The sequence below is a fragment of the Carassius carassius genome, chromosome 15 (assembly GCF_963082965.1).
Source record: "Carassius carassius chromosome 15, fCarCar2.1, whole genome shotgun sequence".
Taxonomy (NCBI): Eukaryota; Metazoa; Chordata; class Actinopteri; order Cypriniformes; family Cyprinidae; genus Carassius; species Carassius carassius.
This window is the reverse complement of record NC_081769.1, coordinates 31704971-31728686: the sequence shown is the minus strand read 5'-3', so window position 1 is coordinate 31728686 and position 23716 is coordinate 31704971. Positions and strand designations below refer to the sequence as shown.

The window sequence follows — 23716 nt, the reverse complement described above, 5'->3', positions numbered from 1 at the left end:
GGATTAACGACAGCATCGTCTAACACAGCGGCATGGAACAGCAGTGTAAAATCATGAATTAACAGCCTGGCGGCTCCTATATCATGTCAAAAAAAGAGCCACAATCAGAGTACATCAAATTGATTTCTTCACTTGTGCCGTGATGGCTGTTGCACGGGTTGAATAGCACTTGATTGTTAGATTGAGTGTGACTGCTGCACTGGGCCCATAAAGCTTTCTGACAATGGCAACGGAGTAATATTCTTAGCTTTTCCAGATGCTCATCAATGGATACAGAAATAACGCTGATGAACGAGCCTCCTCTATTTAACAAAGCTTGTTTCCCAAGAGCTGTCACTTAGCAACAGGGCTGTCAGTGGACTCCTGGGCATCTGAGATGTCCTGTCAAGCAAATGACTGAATTCCACTAAAAGGCTATTAATAAAACCTTTTTACCTGGAAAACAAATCACCTTTAATGCATCCCATCAGACATAGACTGTAGCGTCTGATTAGCGTCTGGAAAACTCAGTCGCCAGAAAATTGCACTCCTCTATGGCTTAAAGCAATGGCTCATTTGAAAATAAGCCCCATCTATCATTTGTTCTATCTATCCATCTCTCTATCTGTCTGTCTGCCTATCTATCGATCATCGTTTAGTTGTTTTAAAGGCACTCAATTCAACTCTGAATGCTGCAAAATCTTTTCTACTGAAGGAAGTTCGTTTGGAATGGCATGAGGGTGAGTAAACGATGACAGCGCTCTCATTCAAGACTGAACTATGCCTCTACCTTTGTTTCATTTTTAGTGCTGCACATGGAATCAAAGGATTTTGCAATATTGCAATATTCCATGACTAACCACTTGATGTATTTCTTTTGTCTTTGTGCAGTGGTTTCACATCACAGGGATTCAGTTTTAATGTCCAATAACAACAGATATACGAGTCTGTAATCGGTCACTGCAACTTTTACAGCCAATAAAATGATTTGCATCCAGATTATATTTGAGTGTCAGAGTGTCAAGTGCAGGGTAATAAGCTGATAAACACACTCTGCGGCATACTGTATGTCTCAAGCTCAAATGACAAAATATGTCTCTCCATCTATTGATCTGACTAGGAGGGAATAGATAGTTGTTCCCACTAGAGAGGCTGTAGTGTTTATAAAGATGTGGATGTGGTTAAACAAGGCATTAACACTCAATCTTGCCTTAGACGAATGATTCTGTCTCTAGGGAGCTGTAGCTGCCACCTCTTGTTTGTGTCTTAGTACTTTAGAACTAACAGTCTCTAGAAGATTAGTCTATCTAAGAGCTAGAAAAGAGCATCCAGGTGCATGTTGCACGGCCGTCATTGTGACCTGAGCCAAAACGCTTCTGGATAGCAGTTAATGTTAACAAGAACTTAAACCATTAATAATCATTGTTAGTAACTGAAATAAAATATAAAAATAAAAGCTACATATTAACAAATCTATTAAACAATGCTATTGTTAACCAGAACTAAAAAAAAATAAAAATAAGTAACTGAAATGAAGCTGAAATAAAATAAAATATAAATATTAGATGAAAATCTTTAAAAACCTACAAAACATTATATTTGTAAAAAAATACAAAAATATTTATTAAAAAGATATTTACTGTTATTAACAGTGGAAATATGTCATCACAGTCTGCGAAAAAGGACTTATAAAAATTTTACATAATTGAAATGAAACTCAAAACATAAACATTAGATTAAAACCTAGACATGCTACATTGCAACTAAGTGAAAAAATAAGTTGCAGTACTAAAATTTAAAGCTGCAGTCCGTAACTTTTGACGCTCTAGCGGTTAATAAACAGAACTGCTTGCGTCTTGCGGAAGAACATTGTAGCCGGAGCTACTTCTCTCTGTTTATGTCTATGAAGAATCACAAAGGTACCGGGTTACTCCGCCGCGGTACCCCCGAAGCAATGTAAAATAGTCCGAATATAAACACTAATTATAGATGTACCCTAGTGATTCAGGACAGGCTAAAAACACGGTTTGGGAAATGGATTCATGGTGTAGTCGCTTATTATATACAATTTGTAAATCTTGAACACAAAAAAAGTTACGGACAGCTGCTCTGATTGGTTGTTTCTTACTGGGAGCGGTCGAATTTCTGCAAATGGAAATAGGACCACTGGGAGGAGCCAGAGGAGCTTGATTTTTTCACAGATTATCTGTCTCATATTCTACTGTCAGGACATAATGACAGGTTTCACAAATACATTTTTACAAAAGTTACCTACTTCAGCTTTAAATAGTTGTCATATTTCTGCATTTACCTATTTATGACAAATATATCTGGAGAAAGCTATCTGTCAGCATTCCCATTCTTCTCAATGGCAGTCGCTCAGCTGGCGCATGCAGACCTGGTAGTCAGCCATCTTTCATGCACTGAAAATTACTTTTTATATATTTATGGTAGGACATTTACACAATATATTCATGGAACATGATCTTTACTTAATATCCTAATGATTTTTGGCATAAAAGAAAAATCTATAATTTTGACCCATACAATGTATTGATGACTATTACTACAAATATATTTCAGTTTTTCTACTTCTAAATTTCATATTTAATTACATGCTGTTTTCTTGCAATTTACTGCAATTTATAAATGAAAACTGTTTCAAAGTAAACCCTACACCTGATGTTTTAATTTATTTTATTTATTCATTTATTTATTTGATGTGCATGCAAACATGTTGCACTGCATCTATTTGGAAGAGAGTGGTGCAACAGCAATTGCACATCACAAAAATGTTTAAAAACCGTTGAGGTAAAGAAGCTGGTCAATGGAGAGGTAGTAGATATGAGAGGAGTGATGCGGAGGCCATGATGGGAGAGGCAGGATGAGGGGAGGAGAGAGATTTGAGAACCGCTCCACAGCCACAGCTTGATTCTCTCACAAAGGGTCATTAGTGAAGTAATTAACGCATGCCGCTGTGCCCTGGGGCTCGTACGCCGACTGTGAGCAATGACTACTAATGACATAAAGCAGTCTTCCACGGATCCTAGCCTGAAGAAACACTTCCACTCACAACACTGCAAATAATCCTCTTTCATTAGGCACACAGACTAACATATTTCACCTCATAAAAATAAAGGTTCTTTATCAGAATCAATGGTTCCATGAAGAACCTTTAACATCCAAAAAAGGTTCTTTACAGTGGAAAATAGTGTTGTTGGTACTTCGGTAGCAATTCGATATTTACATTTTAAAAACGTAATGATACAGAGTACCGTGGTGATTCGGTTCCCACTGATAGACGTCTGCTTTCAAATGTTCTAGTGTATTCATGTGCGGGCACTCTGCGATAAACGTCAAAGGTTTCTATTTACAACATGTTTTTGCAGCGTTGAGCACTGTAGCCAATCACAGACGTGTTTGTTGAGTGCGTGAACTCAGTGGCCAATCAGAGGCTTCTAAATCAGATACAAGCTCAATACACGCTCATCGTATAAACATGATGTAAAGAAGAGATTTATTATGCAATACTGAGATTTATTTTTTTTTTTTACGATAGTTTTCACTCTGTGATCTTGCACTGCAGGTGAACCGATAGCTTCATTGGTTATAAATATAATCAATGAAGCTATTGATTAATAAATTTCTAAAGGAGTGCTATTTGTTCAGATTCTGTACCCAATCTTTATTTAAATAAAAGTTATATATTTTACGCTGCAAAGTTTCAGATTGACAACCGTATTAAAATACAGGACTTAAAATGAAATTACAATGATTGACATGGTGATAACTACAACAATGACTTGAAAAAAAAAATTGTCAAAATAAATCTGTACCTATAATGCGCTCATTACTAACTTTAAAATATATATTTTTAATGCAATGTTTACATAATTCAATATTTGATGGCAACATTTAACAATATTGAAGGAAAGGTATGTCTTTTAATAAAAATAGTTACAGTTAAGTTTTTTTTATAGTTAAATAGTTGAAAAAAAAATATTATAAATTAAATTTAAATGATAAAAAGTTTAATTAATTAAAAATGATTAAACTTTTATATTAAAATAAAATGTTACCAAAATTGGTAACCATGAAATCTTACTGGTATTGGTACTATGACAATAGGCTTCGAGTAAAGAAAAAGATTCTTTAGATTAGAATAATTTTCTTTAAACTAGGAAAATGATGTTTCTTTTAAGAACTGTTCACTGAAAGGTTCCAGGTATGGTTCTTCTGTGGCATTACTGTGAAAACCTGCTTTTAGAAGCTTTATTTTTAACACTGCATGTGGTGTTGATCACCAGATCTAGTGCAAAACTTTCCAGATGAGTTATAAACACGCTTCTACACATGCATGTTGTTAATAGTCATGAGATAAAATGGCACGGAACTGCCTAACGTGCTGTAAGACATAAGCAGTTCCTTCCCACAGATCTTTTATTCTAACCCTCTCAAAGTTCATGCAAATCGGATTGAACTGTGTTCCCCAGCGGCAGAAGATTCTCTCCGCTACCTGAGCCATATCTCTGGGTTAATTCATTTCATACTCGTTTCTTTTTAAATGCACTGGCTTGTGAATGATCTGTAACATCAGTGCCGGGTTAAAGGGCACAGGGACTCGATCACTTCACAGAACCGAGCATCGGTGAGTGGAAAGACACGGCTGTCTGATGCTGAAGTGGATTCTTGCCTGGCTGACAGGGATACTCATGGCCTGGAAAAAAACAGAAAAGAGCAATCTTTTTAAATACTGCTCCTAAAGTATGTGTTCTTGAGTGATCATTTACTCTCAGATGGGTCGCGTATTAGAGTTAATGTAAAAATAATTACATTTCTTATTAATAATCTCTGCGGCATTGGCCACAGTCTGCTGCTGTAATTGAGTTTTTGTGTCTAATGTCTTTGCGCAAGGGTTACCATTATTACTCTTACCATTATTAATCACAGGAAATAAACTTTTACCAAGGCATAGGACTTCAGATGTGAGTTTGGCAGGCAAAATAATATTATTAAACCTTTAAATGTCACATTTTCACCTCTACGCTTTGTTATTTGCAAATAATTGATATAATAATTCTTCCAGCTAAAAATGTCTTGACATTAATGAATATTACCTAAAGCTAAGACAGAAATGCGCACTAACCAGACAGCTTTATTGCTCAGCTGTGAGAAATAATGCAGTCCTCAGATGTTTTAACCAAGTAGAAAATAAGTTTAAATCAGAGATGCACTAACGTTTTAAGACAGAGGGCCAAAAATTAACCTTGTTTGGGGGCGTGGGGCAAAATTAATGTTGTATTATATCCATTTAATACAACATTATATGATATATATGACATTTAAAATAAATTAAATGTTCTGTCATTTTCAAACTTTTCAAAAAGATGATTTTTTTTGTCAAATTCATGAATATTTTTTTGTAACATTTCAATGTAAAAATAAAACAATAAAATAACATAACTGTTATATAAATAACAATGTTGAATTATATCCAACTATAATATATTAAAATGCATTAGATAAAAAAGGTAAAAAAAATAATTTAAATACTTACACTTACTTCTTTTCACATTTAATGCAATAAATAAATGACTAAATAAATAAAGCATTTTTTTTTTTTTTTACAGATAATTGCAACTAAATATATAAGCTTCAATGGCATATTCTTGTGACATGGCATAAATTTGGCCTACAGACCCTGGTTTGGGCATCTCTGACATAAATATATATTTCGCACTTTTGATTGCAAAATTTTTATTTAAAAAACACAGTATATGAGGTTACTGGGGTCTTTTTCTCCAGAAAATGAAATCTGAAAGGCTTGTGCATTTGCTCTCCATTTCTTGTCATTACTGTCTGGGAGAAAGAGTTGAGATATTATAGAGCGCTCCTTTGTGATTTGTCTTTCCTATGGGATGAGCTATCTCATATGTTATCAAAGGCTGATCTGCTCTGGTTCACGGGCCTGAAAAAGACTTTTCTATATTGGCTGCCACAGACTTGGGTGTTTTGGGAGTTCTTATGGTGATTAAGGCCAACTTAAGCAACATCCCAATATGTGTTCTCCCAGTGGCATGTGCTAAAATTTCTTGCTTATTTTTGTCTACAAGACACAGAAAGTAAAGCACATACCGGAGAGAGCTAATAGCATCGACTGTGAGAGGGCAAACCCAGCATGCATCTGCCTCTGGGGAGAATCTCTGTTTACACACACTAAGCAAAAAATCGAATCAAACATACCAGGATTAATTATACTTAAACAGATCCAACCGTGCACATACGGCTTAGAGGGCTTTTGTATCTGTGGACTATTTTCTCATCATTCGTTTTATCTCACGGCTTGTGGAGAATATGATTGAGCAATCCAAGGATATTTTTAGCTGGCCAATGATTTGCCTCAAGCGCCCTTTGCTTTTTTGTGTGTGCTATTTTACAATGGAGCTTTGGAATTACGCCTGAGAAAAGAAGAACATACATCCAGCCACAATCGGCCCTTTATGTCAGCTCCATCTTATGATTTATCTTCCATTTGTCCTTTTTACCAAAAGCCAAAATGAACACTCGCCAAGCGCAAAACAAGGAGGCTAAACTTGTTTTGAAGCACCATTTGTGAGTAAATACAGCACAATTGCCCACAGTGTTTTTGAAGTGTAAGTACAGTATGATTGATTTATATGTAGAGTATACCTCAAATGAAGTTACAAATACTAAAATATCTAAAAGTTAATCATGTCTAACTGCTAGTAAAGTGGCATCTTTGATTATGGCTTCTATGATTATTAAAAAAATAATAATAATAATAAATAAATATATATATATATAATTTTATTATGTTTTGATGAATTATATTCCTTATATATTTTTATATTATTTTTTAATTATTTTTTAAAACATTTAAATATATGAAAAATGATAAACAGAGGCTTCTAAGATTATTACAATTTCTTTCTTTTAATGACAGGTAAATTTCCTCAATTTCCTCCTCTTGGCATTGGAAGATGGTGCAAAAATCTATTTTGGTGCCCTATTTACAGCAAAAAAGAACATAAATATTGCACAATTTGCAAGAGAACATGATAAATCTGCAGCGTATCTGGATCTGAAATTGTTATCTGGAAATATGAGGGTTTTATTGTTTGTTTGGTATTCACAGGAAGACCTTTTTAGCTGTGTAACACCACGGTACTGCTTTCCAAAACTGTTGTCGAGTCGCACACACATCTGTCTTTGTCTCGGAGTAAATTTAGAGTTGTTCTAAGATTAAAAAGCAGAAGAAGGGTCTAGAGCTCGACTTCCTGTTCATCTTAAGGTTGAGTTCAGTATTCAAGTCGACCTCTTCCAACTCACTGCACACATGTGACATACAGTATATGGGAGGCACAGCTGACTGTTGGACTGTGCTTATTTTGGAAGAACTCACTCCAGGCAGTTGTTTGGGTTGGTTTATATGACAGTGTTTTGGGCACAGAGCCGTCTGTGAGCAGACAGACAAACTCTGATTGTTTCTCTCTCTGGGACGATTCACAAATAGTTGTGCAAAGCCATGTGTCTCATTCACAAACCACCCACAAACCAACTCAACCAGGTCCAGTGTGCACTGCTGATTATTTCAGTTGAGTCATTGGCTCTGTTTGAAAACTAACTTACTACTCACTATTTTGAAGTGTATTTTGTTTATATTTTTCATGTTTTAAATATAAAATGACTAACTAAACTCACTTTTTTTGCATCATAAAGCAAACCTGTTTAGATGGGACTTAAAAACAGGAAGACATAAATAGGTTGAAAATATACATTTTGAAGTGAAACCATTTGTCACACTTGAAATAGGATGTCAAGTCTAAAGCCTTGGATTGTGGGATACAGTGTTCTGCTCAGTTGCATACTGCATTCTGCCAAATGTTATATAATCTGGGTATTGCATGCATATATAAATTTCACATATACGTACTGCAGAAATAATGAGTTTAGTGTGCTAGCATGCTATTCCAGACACAATGTCATTCAAACTTGTAAGTAAGGCCCATTACAGAATTAACATTCTGTTTAAAATGTGCACTATAGTGGGCAATAACTAAGTATGTACAACTGCACCCCACACTAACAATGCATGAGCCAATCATTCACGTCTGCATTAGTGTGCATAGAATGCGTTCATGGTCGATGTCTATTCATTAACATATTGTCGTCTTGGTTGCGTTGTGAGACAGATCTGCTGTGTTGTCACACAGCTGGGTGATTCTGACACTTTCTTGCTGTTATGTAGCATGTCTTCTCTCTCTCTCTCTCTCTCTCTCTCTCTCTTGCTCTCTCGATTATGCCCAGACAAGACTTTAGATTAAAACAGGGAAGGTGTTCCTCCCACTTCCAAATGTCTGGTCACTCCACAAGTGTATCTCATTACAGCCAGAGCTGGGTGTGACTGGGTTGTCAGAAAGATATCAAAGCTCTTGTGTAAAACACTCTCATCTCACCACCAGCTAAACAATCACATTTAATTGGATTTTTCACCAGGCCCATTAAATCATAGACAAGGTTAGTGAAGCACCAGTTGCTAAAGCAACCCTTGAGTCTTTCTGGCTTTTGTTGCAAACAAACTGGCAAATCCTCCTGGCGAACCGACTCCAAGCAATGGAAAAACAACAAGCTGTGTTTGACCGTCCATTGGTTGTAAGGCTCAAAAGATTATTATATGTTATATTAAATATTCATGATATAGCTGCAATGATTTGGCTGTTGATTTATATAATGCACATCTTTAGGCAAGGCAAGGCAAGGCAAGGCAAGTTTATTTATATAGCACATTTCGTACACAATGGTAATTCAAAGTGCTTTACGTAAAAGAAAGTAAAATAATAATGAAAAAAATTATAACAAGAATAAAACAAGCAATTTTAAAACTTTTAAAATTATAAAAAAATTTACTTATTTAAAATGAATTTAAAACAGTTAGAAAATGATTTTACATAAAATAAAATAAATAAAAAACAGTGAAAATATAGTGCAATCAGTTCGGACATTGCACAGTGCTCATTCAATAAATGCACAGCTAAACAGATGGGTTTTGAGTCTAGATTTAAATGTGACTAGTGTTTTAGCACATCTGATCTCTTCTGGAAGCTGATTCCAACTGCGGGCGGCATAGTAACTAAAGGCGGACTCCCCTTGTTTTGTGTGAACCCTTGGTATTTCTAACTGACTTGATCCTAATGATCTGAGTGCTCTGTTAGGCTTATATTCAGTGAGCATATCTGAAATATATTTCGGTCCTAGGTCATTTAGTGACTTATATATGAGTAAAAGTACTTTAAAATCAATCCTAAATGTAACTGGAAGCCAGTGTAAGGACCTGAGGACTGGTGTGATATGCTCAGAATTTCTGGTTCTAGTCAGAATCCTGGCAGCAGCGTTCTGGATGAGCTGCAGCTGTCTAATGGTCTTTTTGGGAAGGCCGGTGAGGAGCCCATCACAATAGTCCACCCTGCTTGTGATAAAGGCATGAACAAGTTTCTCCAAGTCTTGGCTGGAAACAAAACATCTAATTCTTGCAATGATTTTTAAATGATAGTATGCTGATTTAGTTACTGCTTTGACATGACTACTGAAACTAAGGTCTGTCTCCAGAATCACACCAAGATTCCTGACTTGATTTTTAGTTGTTTGACCCCTAGAGTTAAGGTATGCATTCACCTTGAACACTTCATCTTTGTTTCCAAATGCAATGACTTCAGTTTTTTCCTTGTTTAACTGAAGGTTCTGGCACATCCAACTATTAATTTCATCAGTGCATTGGCAGAGGGAGTCAATGGGGCTGTAGTCATTTGGAGATAAGGCTAGGTAAATCTGGGTATCATCAGCATAGCTGTGATAGGCAATTTGGTTCTTTCTCATTATTTGACTTAGTGGGAGCATATACAGGCTAAACAAGAGTGGTGCAAGAATTGACCCCTGTGGGACTCCGCATGTCATGGACGTTCACTTAGACTTATGCTCTCCTAGACTCACATAATAGCCTCTCCCTTCTAAGTATGACCTGAACCATTTGAACCAGTACCATCCCAGAAAGCCCGACCCAGTTTTCCAGTCTCTCTAGTATTATGTTATGATCGACAGTGTCAAACGCAGCACTGAGATCTAGCAATACCAGCACCGATATTTTGCCAGAGTCACAATTTAAGCGAATATCATTTATAATCTTAATAAGTGCTGTCTCTGTGCTGTGATGCGGTTGAAAACCAGATTGAAAATAGTCCAGATATCCATTTGAGTTTAAGTATTTGTTCAGCTGATTAAAAATGACCTTTTCTATAATTTTGCCTATAAAAGGAAGATTAGATATTGGTCTAAAATTGCTCATAATGGTGTTATCAAGATTGCTCTTTTTCAGGAGGGGCTTAACAACTGCAGTTTTTAAGGAGTTTGGAAATGTCCCAGAAAGAAGTGAGGCATTCACCACTTCTAAAAGATCGGCTTCTAAGCAGTTAAGCACACTTTTGAAAAAAGATGTGGGAAGTGTGTCAAGATAGCAGGTTGACGATTTTAGGTGCTGCACTATGTCTTCCAGAATTTTGCTATCAATTGCTTCAAAAGTAGACATAGTATCTTTTTGATATTGTGGCATAATCTGTCTGACCTCTGCATTACTTGAGGATGTGCTAATCGCCTTCCTGATATTGATGATCTTCTCAGAAAAGAAGGATGCAAACTCATTGCATTTGCTGTCAGAGCATTTCACTGGGAATCTGACTTGGGGGGTTTGTCAGTCTCTCAACAGTGGCAAAAAGAGTACGAGTGTTATTTAAGTTACTGTTCATAAGGTTTGAGAAGAAATTCTGTGTAGCTGTGGCTAGTTTCACATTAAAAGCATGAAGGCTGTCTTTATAGATGCTATAGTGAATTTCAAGTTTTGTCTTCCGCCACATCCGCTCTGCTTTTCTGCATTGTCTTTTCATAGTCTGAACTGCTGTTGATCTTCTCCAAACTGATTTCTGTCTGTTTGTTTTCTTACTTACTATTATTGAAGCAATATCATCAATAACATTCTTAACTTTCGAGTTAAAGGAATCAAGGAGAATATCAACAGAGTCTGCAGAAATGCTTGGTGTTAAAGATATAGCCTCCATAAATAGTACACTTGTGTTCTCATTAATGCATCTCCTTCTGACAGAGACTGATCTAGATTCAGTTGTAGCAGACATCAAAATATCAAAGAAAATACAGAAGTGATCAGATAGTGCTATGTCCTTAATAACAATGGATGAAATGTTTAGACCCCTACTGATGATTAAGTCTAGAGTGTGTCCACCTTTGTGTGTAGGTCCATGCACATGCTGAGTCAAGTCAAAAGTGTTTAGAACCGTTAACATTTCTTTTGTAGTTTTGTTTTCTGCATTATCTATGTGAATATTAAAATCCCCTGCAATAGCAAAACAGTCAAACTCTGAGGAAATCATTGATAACATTTCTGTGACCTCTTCAACAAAGGCTGGAGAGTATTTTGGAGGCCTGTAAATAATAATAAACCGAATGCGTGGAGCACCTTTCAGCACAATCCCTAGGTATTCAAAAGACAAGTACTGACCAAATGACACTTGCTTGCATTGATAGACATCTTTAAATAGATCAGCTACACCTCCACCTCTCCTAACAGTCCTGCAGACACTCATGTAAGTGAAGTTAGGAGGGGCTGCTTCATTTAGGACTGTTGCATTGCAGCTGTCTTCAAGCCATGTTTCATTTAGAAACATAAAATCCAGATTGTTTGTGGTTATAAAGTCATTGATTAGAAATGATTTATTTTTTAGTGAGCGAATGTTTAAAGATGTTAACTTGATGGCTGTGCTTTGTGTCTTTACATCAATCTTAGTTTGATGCATAATAGGCCGCAGATTAGATGAGTTTGCCCTTCAGCTTGAGATGGCCTTAGACTTTCTATCACGTGATAAAACTGAAATAGAGAAAGCTACAGGCACACTGGGTTCCCGCTTGTTCTGTAGGCATTTCTGAATGTTGCTATTATTAAAGCGGGGACCCGACACATATCACTGAGAGCTGCTATCAGTTGTTTTTGGTTCACCTTCAGCAAATAAAGTGTTTGGGCCCTGGCGTTGTGGCAGTGGTCGAAGAGCTTTCGCAGGAGCAGGGACCACAGGCTTTGGTGGTTGGGGGGCCCGCCGTTTTTTGTTGATATCTGCGGGCTTGCAGCAAATGAGTGAGAGAGTTTAGTCCCAGCATACACCAATTCCTCCATTTTCTGTGAGAAGCACAGAAGTGGAGATGCTAGAGAAAGGGATAATGTGTCTGGTGAGATGGGCTGTGTCTCTGGTGTTTCCGGTGGCTGTGATATGTTGTCCTGGCTTCCCTGGCTGTTTTCCAGAACGTCATCCCTGGGTGCTGAATCTTGTAGCTGTTTTGATACATCACAGTCAGTCTGTGAGGAGCTCTGTGGGCAGGGCTCAGTCGGGATAGTGTCTATAAGCAGTGCTTGTTTTGGCTGTGTGGTGTTATCAGTGTCCTTGTGGGATATGTCAACCACATGATGACTCGGACCCGATGTGTGTGTGCTGAATGGATTGACACACTCTGCTGAAGGATGACGGAGGGAAAAGTAGATATTGTCCTTAAGCACTCTAGCACCAAGTTTGTTTGGGTGGAGGCCATCCGGTTTAAACAATTGTCTATGGCTCCAGAAAAGATTGAAGTTGTCAATGAAATTCACTCTTTTTATATTACAAGATCTTTGTAGCCATGTTTTCAGCCCAAGCAACCGTGAAAACATTTGTTCCCCTTGCTGGGAGTGGTCCACTGATGAACGACTGAGTCTTCGAAGTGTTTCAAAGAATTCACTGAAGTCCTTCTTAAGAAGTTCTGACTGCTCTTTCCAAATATCATTCTTCCCCACATGGATGATGATTCGATTTGCAGTCTTTTGCTTCATCATAATGTTCTGAAGTTCCTTGTTCACATCAGAGACCGTTGCTTGAGGAAGGCAGCATGTTGTTGTAGTCCTGCTACGGATATTTCTGATAACAGAGTCACCCACTATCAGAGTCCTTGGCTCGGTTGCGCTCTGAGCTGAAAGCCGCTGTCTGCTCGACCTTGAGCGCCTGTTAGTAGCGGTGTTAGCTGCTGGCTGATCCGATCCATGTTTAATCACATTTGGGGATTCCTTACCCACATTCATTAATGCTTCAAATCTGTTCACAAGATGTATAGGGGGTGGTTGAATGCCAGTATTCACAAGCCTTGTCATAGTCGAATCTGGGGTAGAGGAAGCTACGGCAGCAATACGAGAAACTTGTGACAATCTGATGTCTCATGTTCCTTTGGGTCTCGCTCCCTGTTTGTGCCATCGATTAGTGTGGTGATCAGTTTCGGCTTGTTCTTCTACACTTGGTATAAACTGTTGAGATTCAGAAGATTCATGGGACTCACCCGCAGTATGCTGAGAGGGTCCATGACTATGGTCTGCTGAGTGTTCCGTCTGTTTTGGAAGTCCAGCAAGTAACTTTGTTTCAAGAATCACAATCCTTTGTAGAAGTTTGCAGCAGTTCATGCAACAAGTAGATCCAACAGGAGGCATTTTCTCTCTCTTCTGTTTGAATGTAGGCAGTTGTTATCCCGCCTCTGGAATGTAAGCTGCTGGCAGTGGGAGGCAAAGTTTTCTTTTTGTAGTATTATTCCAGTCCCAAAGAGTTTTTAGTTTTAGCGTTTGTGCCAAAGATCTGTTGTTTGAGCACTGTGCTGATCTGCTGATGTAGAAATATTCAGAGAAAATCAGAGAAATGTACAGAATTAAGAAGCAAAGCGCAGAGCAGTAAGCTAGAACGTCCAAACGGTAGCAAAGCCGGAAGCAACATTCTTTAGCACATAAGAGCTGTTGGCTCACGGGGACTCAGGTCCAACATGTCCAAATCCAACATGTCCTATTTTATATATATATATATTGTTTTTAATAGTCTCAAATATAACATATTAAAAATAATAATTACAAAAAAATATCATAGAAGCCTCTGGTTGGTATTTTTTTAAAATGTAAATATTTATTTATACTATATACAGGAATAGTGCTGTCAAATGATTAATCGCATCCAAAATAAAAGTTTTGGTTTACATAATATATGTGTGCGTCTTGTGTATTTATTATGTATATATAAAGACAAACATACAGCATACAGAACATATTTACATGTATTTACATATATTTATATTGATATAAGTTATATAATAAATAAATATATTTAATATATAAACATATTTTTCTTAAATATATGCATGCATGTGTTTGTATTTATATATACATAATAAATATACTTTAATTTGGATGCAATTAATCTGTGAATTAAATATTCTTCCTTCCTTTACTTGGTTGTTTGGCTAAAATGGTAAAAACATATATATATATATATATATATATATATATATATATATATATATATATATATATATATATATATGTTTGTGTGTGCGTGTGTGTGTGTGTGTGTGTGTGTGTGTGTGTGTGTGTGTGCTTACCATTTTATAAAATTTTAAATATGAACAATCAATTATAAATACATCATACTGTATATGCTGAAAAATATGGAGATATTTGCCAGTGCGCAGACCTGAAGGGAAGCGTGTGTGGTCCAGTGCTGTTCTCACCCCTCTGTGTCCTCTGGCAGATGGGACGTCCACACTGTGCCTGTCCTCGGTGAGGGAGCTGCCGTCTCAGCTGCAGGATCTGTACCAGCAGGGCTTCATTCTAGCAGCTGTGCACCCCTTCGTCCACCCATGTGGCCCCGAACCCGCCAGCGTCCAGCGCCAGCTCTACCGGGCAGTGCTCATCAAAGTCTCAGACAGGTGGGGGTCACAACACACCTAATGGAAACATGACAGCTGCTCTCACATTTATTACAGGGGTAATATCTTCACTTTATGCCTCAAATCCTTTATGATGTTTTTATGGTCCTCTATAATGTTACTTTATTGCACCGCAAAACATCATAATTTAGTGTTGATGAGCATTTTCCATCCTCCATCTGATCCTTCAGCTGGCTGTGGTGCTACTGTACCTTTAAGACTTCATGTGTTGCTGTTGGGTTAGATGTACTGTATTTGATGCTGCCACATCCTCTTTGTACTGCAAAGTCTGATTGAATTATAACTGGACTACAATATAATCTGCGTTATATACAAGAATAATCTGTTTTTCCCTTCGAATATCACTGCTGTGAATCATTTCTAAAACGCTATCTTTTCATTAGTTTCTCCACTCTGCCATTCATGACCCATTGTTGACCGATTTTTACACAAAATCTGCTCGCTCAGACATCATCATCAAGTATATGTTTAGTCCACATGAAAATGTAGATGTGTAAATAAGTTACCAGGTTGTTGGAATAAACACTTCTGAGGAAGATTTAATAACCAGATTTGGCCAAATGTACAAGATTAGTGACATTGAAATATGAGTTTGAGGTGCAGTAGCAAATAAACAGCAGGGAAAAAATGCATATTTGCTTTATTGTTTGAGCTTTATCTGAAAAAAAAACTTGATGTACTTTATGTAAATACACTACTTTATTGTCCAAAATATTAAAGTATTAAAATAAAAATAAAAAATTCAAATAAATGCTGTTTTTTATCATCCTTAACTAAAAGTACTTAAAATAAACATTGAATCAAGGCAACATTTCTCATTTTCTTTTAGTTTAAGTTGAAGCACTAAAATATCTAAATCAACTAAAAAAAATCAACTTTAATTAAAAATTTAATTTAAAAATGAAGTAAAAATATTAAAAGCTATTATTAAAACAAATAATAAAAATTATTCAAAAACATATAAAGGCATATTTAAAAAAAAGTTAAATGGAAACAAAATTGCTAAAACTTTAACTAAAATTTAAAACTAAAAAAAACAGAAAATATAAATATTTTATTAAAATCTCATTTTAAATATTAAACCAATAATATTATCAAAAATACAAAATAACACTGCTTTTTAGTCATCAAAAATCTTATCATGGCTTTGACAAAAAAAAAATATCAGAAAATTTCAGCTTTGAATCAAAGGAATAAATTACATTTTAAAATATACTCAAACAGTTCTAAATTATAATAATATTTCACAATATTATTTTTTTAATGTATTTGTTGATCAAATAAATACAGCCCTTGTGAGCTTAAGTGACTTCATTTGGTGTGTTTTTTTTGCCAGCATACGTGCAATCATTTACATTTAACAGTCTATTACAGTTTTTGAAACTTTTTCAGAAAAAACACCGCTAAACGATACATACTACTGAAAAAATGTCAGTGAAGCAGTGGACAGCGTAAGCCTTCATGCTGTTAGTCCAAAGTCTGTCTGCATGAGGCCAACACTTTACAGTCTGTCACACAGAGCTGGTGAAGGTTGAAGAGCGGTTCGATAATCCTCTGACAAAACAGTGGCAGGAACTCAAAGTCACATCCACTTCCTGCCTGCAGCGCTGCTGGATGGCCGTCACACAGCGTCCAGACTGGCGTAAAGGGCACTGAGCGGGAGACACTGAGCTGACGTCCACCCACACACACACACACCACAGTCACATCTCCATCTGACCCCGCTGACCTCTTAGAGGAGATTCCCTGGAGGAAGGAAGTGAGGTGATGATGGGGCCGAGATTCAGCCTCAGGTTTCCACTGATTTGAGAGTGGAACGATGAAGATGTAACTAGATGTGTTACTGCATAACCTGCCAACAAACAAACATACGGCATCACAGTCTTTGTTAACTTTGTTAAGGTCTAAAGACATTTAGAGATCAATAGTGTTATTAGTGTCATGTGATTGTTTTCAGGTTTGCAAAAAGATCCTGTTTATTTGTCGCAGTATAAGTTGGCATTGGAGGAATAAATGGTTAAAGTTGCAATGAAACACTAGTGATTTGTTCTACCAAACTAAATAAGAATATAGACTATCGAAAAAAAAAGAACACATGTCGGGCAGGGCCACTGGTTCCTGATTGGAGCAAAGATGCATTCAATTGGTTCATTCAAAATGTTATAAAACTAAAAGCAGAACAACTGTTTCCTAAGCTAACTGAAAAATTATATTGTTAACAAAAAGAAATGTTTCTTCAGCAGCATAATCAGCATATTTGAAAGATTTCTGAAGGATCATGAAGACTCCGCTTTGCATGACAGGAATTAATTACATTTTTTAAAATAGAATACGTTTATTTGATATTGCAATAATGTTTCACAGTTGTGCTGTACTTTTGATCAAATAAATGCAGTCTTGGTGAGCAGAAGAGACTTCCTTCAAATATGCATTTCAAAACATGGCACATTTGGAATTTAATTAGCATTTTCATTTTATGCCAACTATATCTCCTGTTATCTCCTGTAACATTCACAAGAATTAGATTCAGTGTCTAAGTAAATTGAAAAGATATTTAACAAGTATAACATATAAGATACTAAGAAAAATGAAGGAATTTAATTTACCTGACTTTATGTTTTGTGGAAATTATCCCAACCACTGGCCTCTTATGTTAGGGTTAGGACCAGCAGGTTTCAGTGGCCAATGCAGAGCCCATTTTTGCACATAAATGAACCTTTAGTTCCTGATTAGGGACTGGCACCTTGTGCAAAAGTGCCTTCTGAGATGCAGTGTGGACTCTGTGCCGTCTGATCTTGGAATCTCTGAGTCTCAGAACGGCCGCAGCTCCGGGTCCGGACAGTGACGGCAAACTCAAAAGCCCTGGAATTATTCTGTTATCATGGACGCCCCAGGAATCCTGAAACACATTCCTGGCAAATGAAGGTTTAATACAAAACATTAAGAAGGAAAAATTCCTTTCTATATTACTGTTGATCTTCTGGCCACTTTTCCTTTACGCATGAGTGTCATTTTCCACTTTGTGAGGGCCGGTATGACTTGAGCTGTAAACTGTACTGTAACATTACACAGTTCAGTGGATGTCAGGATGAACTCTTAGCACGACCTCTCCTCACGTTAATGTGTCATGCGCTGAAAAGCAAGAAAAAAAATCATTATTAAAGGCATATACACACTCCATCACTCATCTTAAAGGAACAGTTGACCCAGAAATGACAATTTAGTTTCAAACCCATGGTGTATGCTGCCAGTTTTTTTAAGTGGAACACAAAAAGAGACATTTTAAGAAAAGCTAGACACTCCTTGTTTCTATACAACAACTACTTACAGTGACTGTCAAAAACGGCTGGATGGTTTAGCTAAAGAATTATCACAGTACTCCTATATATTTTCACATATACGTATATTTATATTTAAAAAAATCATATATATATATAAGTTAAATACAATAAAAACCTAAATACTGAACAACATTAACATTAAAAATAAACAAAAATGTATGTAGATATTTACTTCAGCTCATGCAGGTTGCATTTATTTGATCAAAAATATAGTAGATAAACTGTAAGATTGTGAAATATAATTACAATTTAAAACAACAGTATTTATTTTAAAATGTAATTTATTCATGTGATGTGCAGCTGTATTTTCAGCATCATTACTGCAGTCTTCAGTGTCACATGATCCTTCAGAGTCATTCTAATATTGTTTATTATCTATGTTGAAAACAGTTGTGCTGCTTCACATTTTTGTGAAAACCATGATATGCTGTATATTTAAGATTCTAAAATAGAACATTTAGAAGCTTTTGTTACATTATGAATGTCTTTACTGTTTTTTAAATGATTTTCTTATATCCTTGCTGAATAAAAGTATTAATTTCCTTAAAAAAAAACATTCTGACCCCAAACATTTAAATTATGTGTATATTTAAATATTTTATTATAAATATACCTATTTCTATATTTTATATTTAAACTATTTAAATGAGATATATATATATATATATATATATATATATATATATATATATATATATATATATATATATATAAATCACTGATGCCAAACTGCATCTAAATGAGGGATGGGGAACATTTTTTTTTTTCTATTGAGTAGTGACTTATGTAGTGTCTGTTCCTAACACAAAGCTATCGGATGATTTGTTGTATAGACTACTTTTACAGTTACCTTTTGGTGTTTTGTCATTTGGGAGCTCCTAGAAGCTGCATGATTTTGTCATATGGAAAATGGCAGTGTGCAATATTCCTCTGAAGATTCCATTTGGGTTTCAGTGGAAGAAAGAAAGTCAAATGAGTTCAGAACAACATAAGAGTGAGTAAATAATGACAGAATTTTCTGATGAACTCTTCCTTTAAGAAGTCATGCTTCATCCATAGAGTAGGCGTGATGTTGGGATGATGTGCATGCGTTGTTCATAGTGAAGACTTCAAGAGACCGAGAGCAAAACAAGAAGAAAAAAGATCAGACTTGGATTCTGTCACGTGTGTGTGTTGGGAGGAATTGTGGTATAGAGGTGGCTGCCAACCTTTGATAGCTTCGGCAAAGCTGCCTTGCTTTATCTTTGGCGTCTGTCACCGTGGAGACAGTTGCTCACATCAGCAGCGGCCCTGAGGGATAAACCTGCGAAAAAAAGCAAGAGAGAGGCGAGATATCAAACGGGGCACAGTTCTGCTCCTCCACTGCCAATCCCAGCGATCACAGAGGAGAGGGAGGAAAAGTGCAGATGAAAGAAAACCTTCATGTAGCCATTCCTCGTTCTCCCAAAACAAACAGACCCAAACACGTCCAGAGGAGAAGACAAGAGAGCTGGAGAGGGGACGAGGAGGAGGAAACGGAACAAAATGAGAGATGAAAGAAGGATCTGTCGGGAAACCCAGCTAAAAGCAACTTCTGATGGTCTGAGCTGGTCATTGGTTTAGATGGTTAATCAGCTGGTTGTCCATTTTGATCAAGCTAATTAAAACTGGTTGAAGACCTTCTAGAGGTAAATGATATGGTCTCATCTCAGTGATGTTTCATCTTTACAAGGATATAGAGATGTAAAATGCATTTGAAGAAGGGTTCGGATCTTCAATGCTGAGATTTTTTTCTGAAATTCTTGTCAAGGCAAATTTCTCTGTAAAGCACTTTTCACGGAAAGCCATACTGTTATTACCTCTATGGGTTAACACTGAACAGTTATAGGGCTATCAATATTGTAACTATAATGATGTCTAGCACATCAGTGAGATGAAAGTAAAGAAGGGATTTGGACAATAGTTGATTTTGTTGTAAGCAAGAGAAAATTGTTAGAAAATACCAATACCATTTGGTTGTCTTAAGTGGAAAAATAGCTGGTTGTAAAAAAGATGATGTCTGATGTGAGCTGAAAATTTCCTAAATGTTATTAATTAACACTAACAGTAACTAGATGTTGAGAAATACAGGGTATAGCTTCAATTTCAGTTAGTAGCATCTCTGATTTCAGTTAAAAATGACTTGTATCAGGGTAAAGATTTTGGTTTGAAATGAATGGTTTCAGGGTCAAGATGTTGGTTAAAAATGACTGATATCGGCTACTAAAATCTTGAAGTAAAGATTTTGGTTAAAATGTATCATATTGTGGTAAAGATTGTATTGTGGTAAGGATTTTGGCTGCAAATTACTTTTATTGAGGTAAAGAAGTTGCTTAAAAATTACTTATCAGGGTAAAGAAATTGGCAAAAAATTACTTTTATTGGTGGGAAAGATGTTTAAAAATTGTTTGAATTGGGTAAAGAAGTTGGTTAAAAATATTTGCATCTCGCTAAAGATGTTGCTTAAAAATGACTTAAAATTACACTTTGTTAAAAATGACTTGTATCGAGGGAAATATTTTGGTAAAAAAAAATTACCTCTATTGTGGTAAAGGAGTTTAAAATGACTTGTATCAAGGTAAAGACATTTCAATAATATAGGAAAGATTTTGGTAAAAAATGTCTTGTATTGTGATAAAGACGCTGGTTAAAAATGACTGATACTAAGTCTGGTTTAAAATGACTTGTATTGTGGCAAGATTCTGATCATATCGCGCCCCTCTAAGTAATTTAAACAGGGATCTGACTCGACACCTTCACCTGTTGTTGTTCTAGTATAGTAGAGAAGCTACAGAGGAGATAGGATGGAGTTCAGACATCAGTCAGTCACATGTTCCAGTGTTTAATATTCACCCAGTGTCTCTGGATGCAGGCCCAGCTCTCTCACATCAGGATTAGCCGCTGTATGTGGAGCTCATAGGTGACATTGCTACAGTTTCCCCTCCGAAACTCACCAAAACCACACGTTACACCACTGAAGCAGGAGCTGCTCCTGACTTCTGGCCCGTGTAGACCCAAACATCACAACTGTGAAGCAGGATCTCAGGATTAGCGTCGGCAGGCCAGTTTTAAAGCGATTTGTCGGGCATTACTTATAACCTAGCAGTGAATGTGTGCGGTAGCTGACTGTGTGTAGAATTCCAAATGTCAACTGTCAGGCCCCCCATGTTCAATTTTAGTTACAGTTCCACTTCAGCGACGAGGGTGGGTGATTTATGCATCATTTTTTGATAATTGCCGAGCACCTCGCAGGGGTACCGGTACAGACCAGAAACCATTAAGGCCGATATGCTTGAGTAACATTATTCATAGCTTGGTAAATAAGCTGACATCAAGAAAGATGTGATCCATTATTAATGCAGTGATTAAAGATGGGGATACAGAGATTTGATGGATCCCATCGAAGGTTGTTGTCATGGCAATGCCACCGAATTGCACACGCACACAGCAGGATGTAGCCTCCAGACCAGGAAACACTGAATCTGACAGAACCAGTGATACCAGCATTCCTGTGGGCATTGATAGAGAGAGGTGAAAACACACACACCTACTAAGATGATCCACACGCAAACAGGCATTTGCCAACAGTGCAACCCAGCTGTGTCTAAGATCCGTGTCTGAGAGAAACCTTTGAGCGAACCGTTTCTGAAGGAAGTCTAGATCAGTGTTGCTTAAAGCTTTTTATTCCCAGAAGCGGCACTCATGTGAGCAAGTGGCTAGATCTTTTCTGTCAAAGTTACTGCTGTTTAACTCGCTAAAGTGTTTCCACAAACAGCCTCGGCGCTGCCAAGTACTGTGGAGCGCTCTTCTGTATGTGCATTAAGCCTGTAGGAAAGAAATATCACAAATGTAAAATCTTCACAGGAAAGTTCATGCAAATATGAAAAATCTTTATTTACTCATCTTCATGCAGGTGTATTTTTCAGTGGAACACAAAAGAAGAATCAGTACATGGTTCTTTTGAATAAAAAACTCATAGTGACCACAGGATGCGTAGGGTCACTGAACAAAAAGTTTGTTTCTTAAAATAAATCAGAAATAGAAAGCAGAGGTCTCCTGCTTCTTACATTTTCTTCCTCGTGTTTTGATAGAAATCCAATTAAGGCTAGTCTCAGGTTATCTCATAACAGACCACAGGAACTGTATCTGACTTTAAATCTGACTTTGCTGCAGCCTGGAATTGAACTGCTGGTTTCGTCTGGTCAGAGGAGAACTGGCCCCCGGACTGAGCCTGGTTTCTCCCAAGGATTTTTTCTCCATTCTGTCACCGATGGAGTTTCGGTTCCTTGCCGCTGTCGCCTCTGGCTTGCTTAGTTGGGGACACTTCATTTCCAGCGATAACGTTGACTTGATTGCACAGATACTATTTAAACTCTGAGCTGGATGACGAGATCACTGAATTCAATGATGAACTGCCTTTAACTGAAAAATTAGTGTTTACTACTCTCATTTTGCATTATTGACACACTATTTTCCTTTTTAATGCTGTAAAGTTGCTTTGACACAATCTCTATTGTTAAAAGCGCTGTATAAATAACTTGACTTGACTAACATGTGGTCAGCAAAATATAAAACGGATTAGAAAAAAAGGTTTCAAAACATTCCAAAATTTGAATATGTCAAAAGATCCACCTACAAACCTGTCAATCATGTACTGGGTTATAAAAAGGGTTTTTCTAAACTAAATTTTCTACTTTTATTTAAAAATAAAAAAAGCTAATTTACTTGATCATAAATACAGTGAAAAAAAGTAATACTATAAAATGTTATTGCACTTTAAAATAACCATGTTTTATTTTCATATATTGTAAAATGTAATTTATTTTAGTGATGCTAATCTGTATTTTCAGCATCATTACTTCAGTCTTCAGTGTCACATGATCATTCTAAGTTGATTTGCTGCACAAGAAACATTTCTGATTATTAGATTTTTTGTGGAAAATGTGTTTTCTCTTTAGATTTTTTTGATGAATAGAAAGTAAAAAAAAAACAGCATTTATTTGAAATACATATCTTTTATGTATACATGACTTATGTTTAAATTTTGATCAATTAAATGGATTTAATGCATTAATGCAAAACTGGATTGAACCAGAACTCAGGGAGCATGAAAAATCTTGAAAAAAAATGGCATTTAACTCAAGAAGTCATGTTTGTAATGAGATTGCAAATTAAAGTATATCTGAAAGACAGCTTTTTTTCTTTTTTGCATGTTATCACAAGCAGTTACAGGACTGCAAACTCGCAGTTGCTCAGATGGTAGGAAATCTCCTTATTTATATTACAAAATTCACCAACATGTCAGGGGCCATGATTAATTGCAAGAAAGCATGTTTTTCCTTTTTTATTGTTGTTAATCACACTAAATTAACTTGTTAAATAGACAGGCCTTTCATTCTGCCGCTCATACGCTGCTCAGATTTGTTTATCTTCATGTTAAAGCCAGACTGCAGGATCCAGTCGTAAGTGCTGCAGGAACACCATGAGGGGAATGTGTTCAGGCAGCAGATGGC

At 36.5% G+C, this 23716-nt stretch overlaps 1 protein-coding gene across 3 annotated transcripts in view; it reads left to right on the top strand.

Annotated features, from left to right (window-relative positions):
• Positions 1–23716, top strand: part of LOC132158899 (raftlin-like) — an 86802-nt gene that overhangs the window by 25786 nt on the left and 37300 nt on the right. For all 3 annotated transcript variants that reach the window (XM_059568516.1, XM_059568517.1, XM_059568515.1), the window contains exon 3: positions 14646–14823. In XM_059568516.1, coding sequence (XP_059424499.1) covers positions 14646–14823 — 178 coding nt within the window. The remainder of the gene's footprint in view (positions 1–14645; positions 14824–23716) is intronic.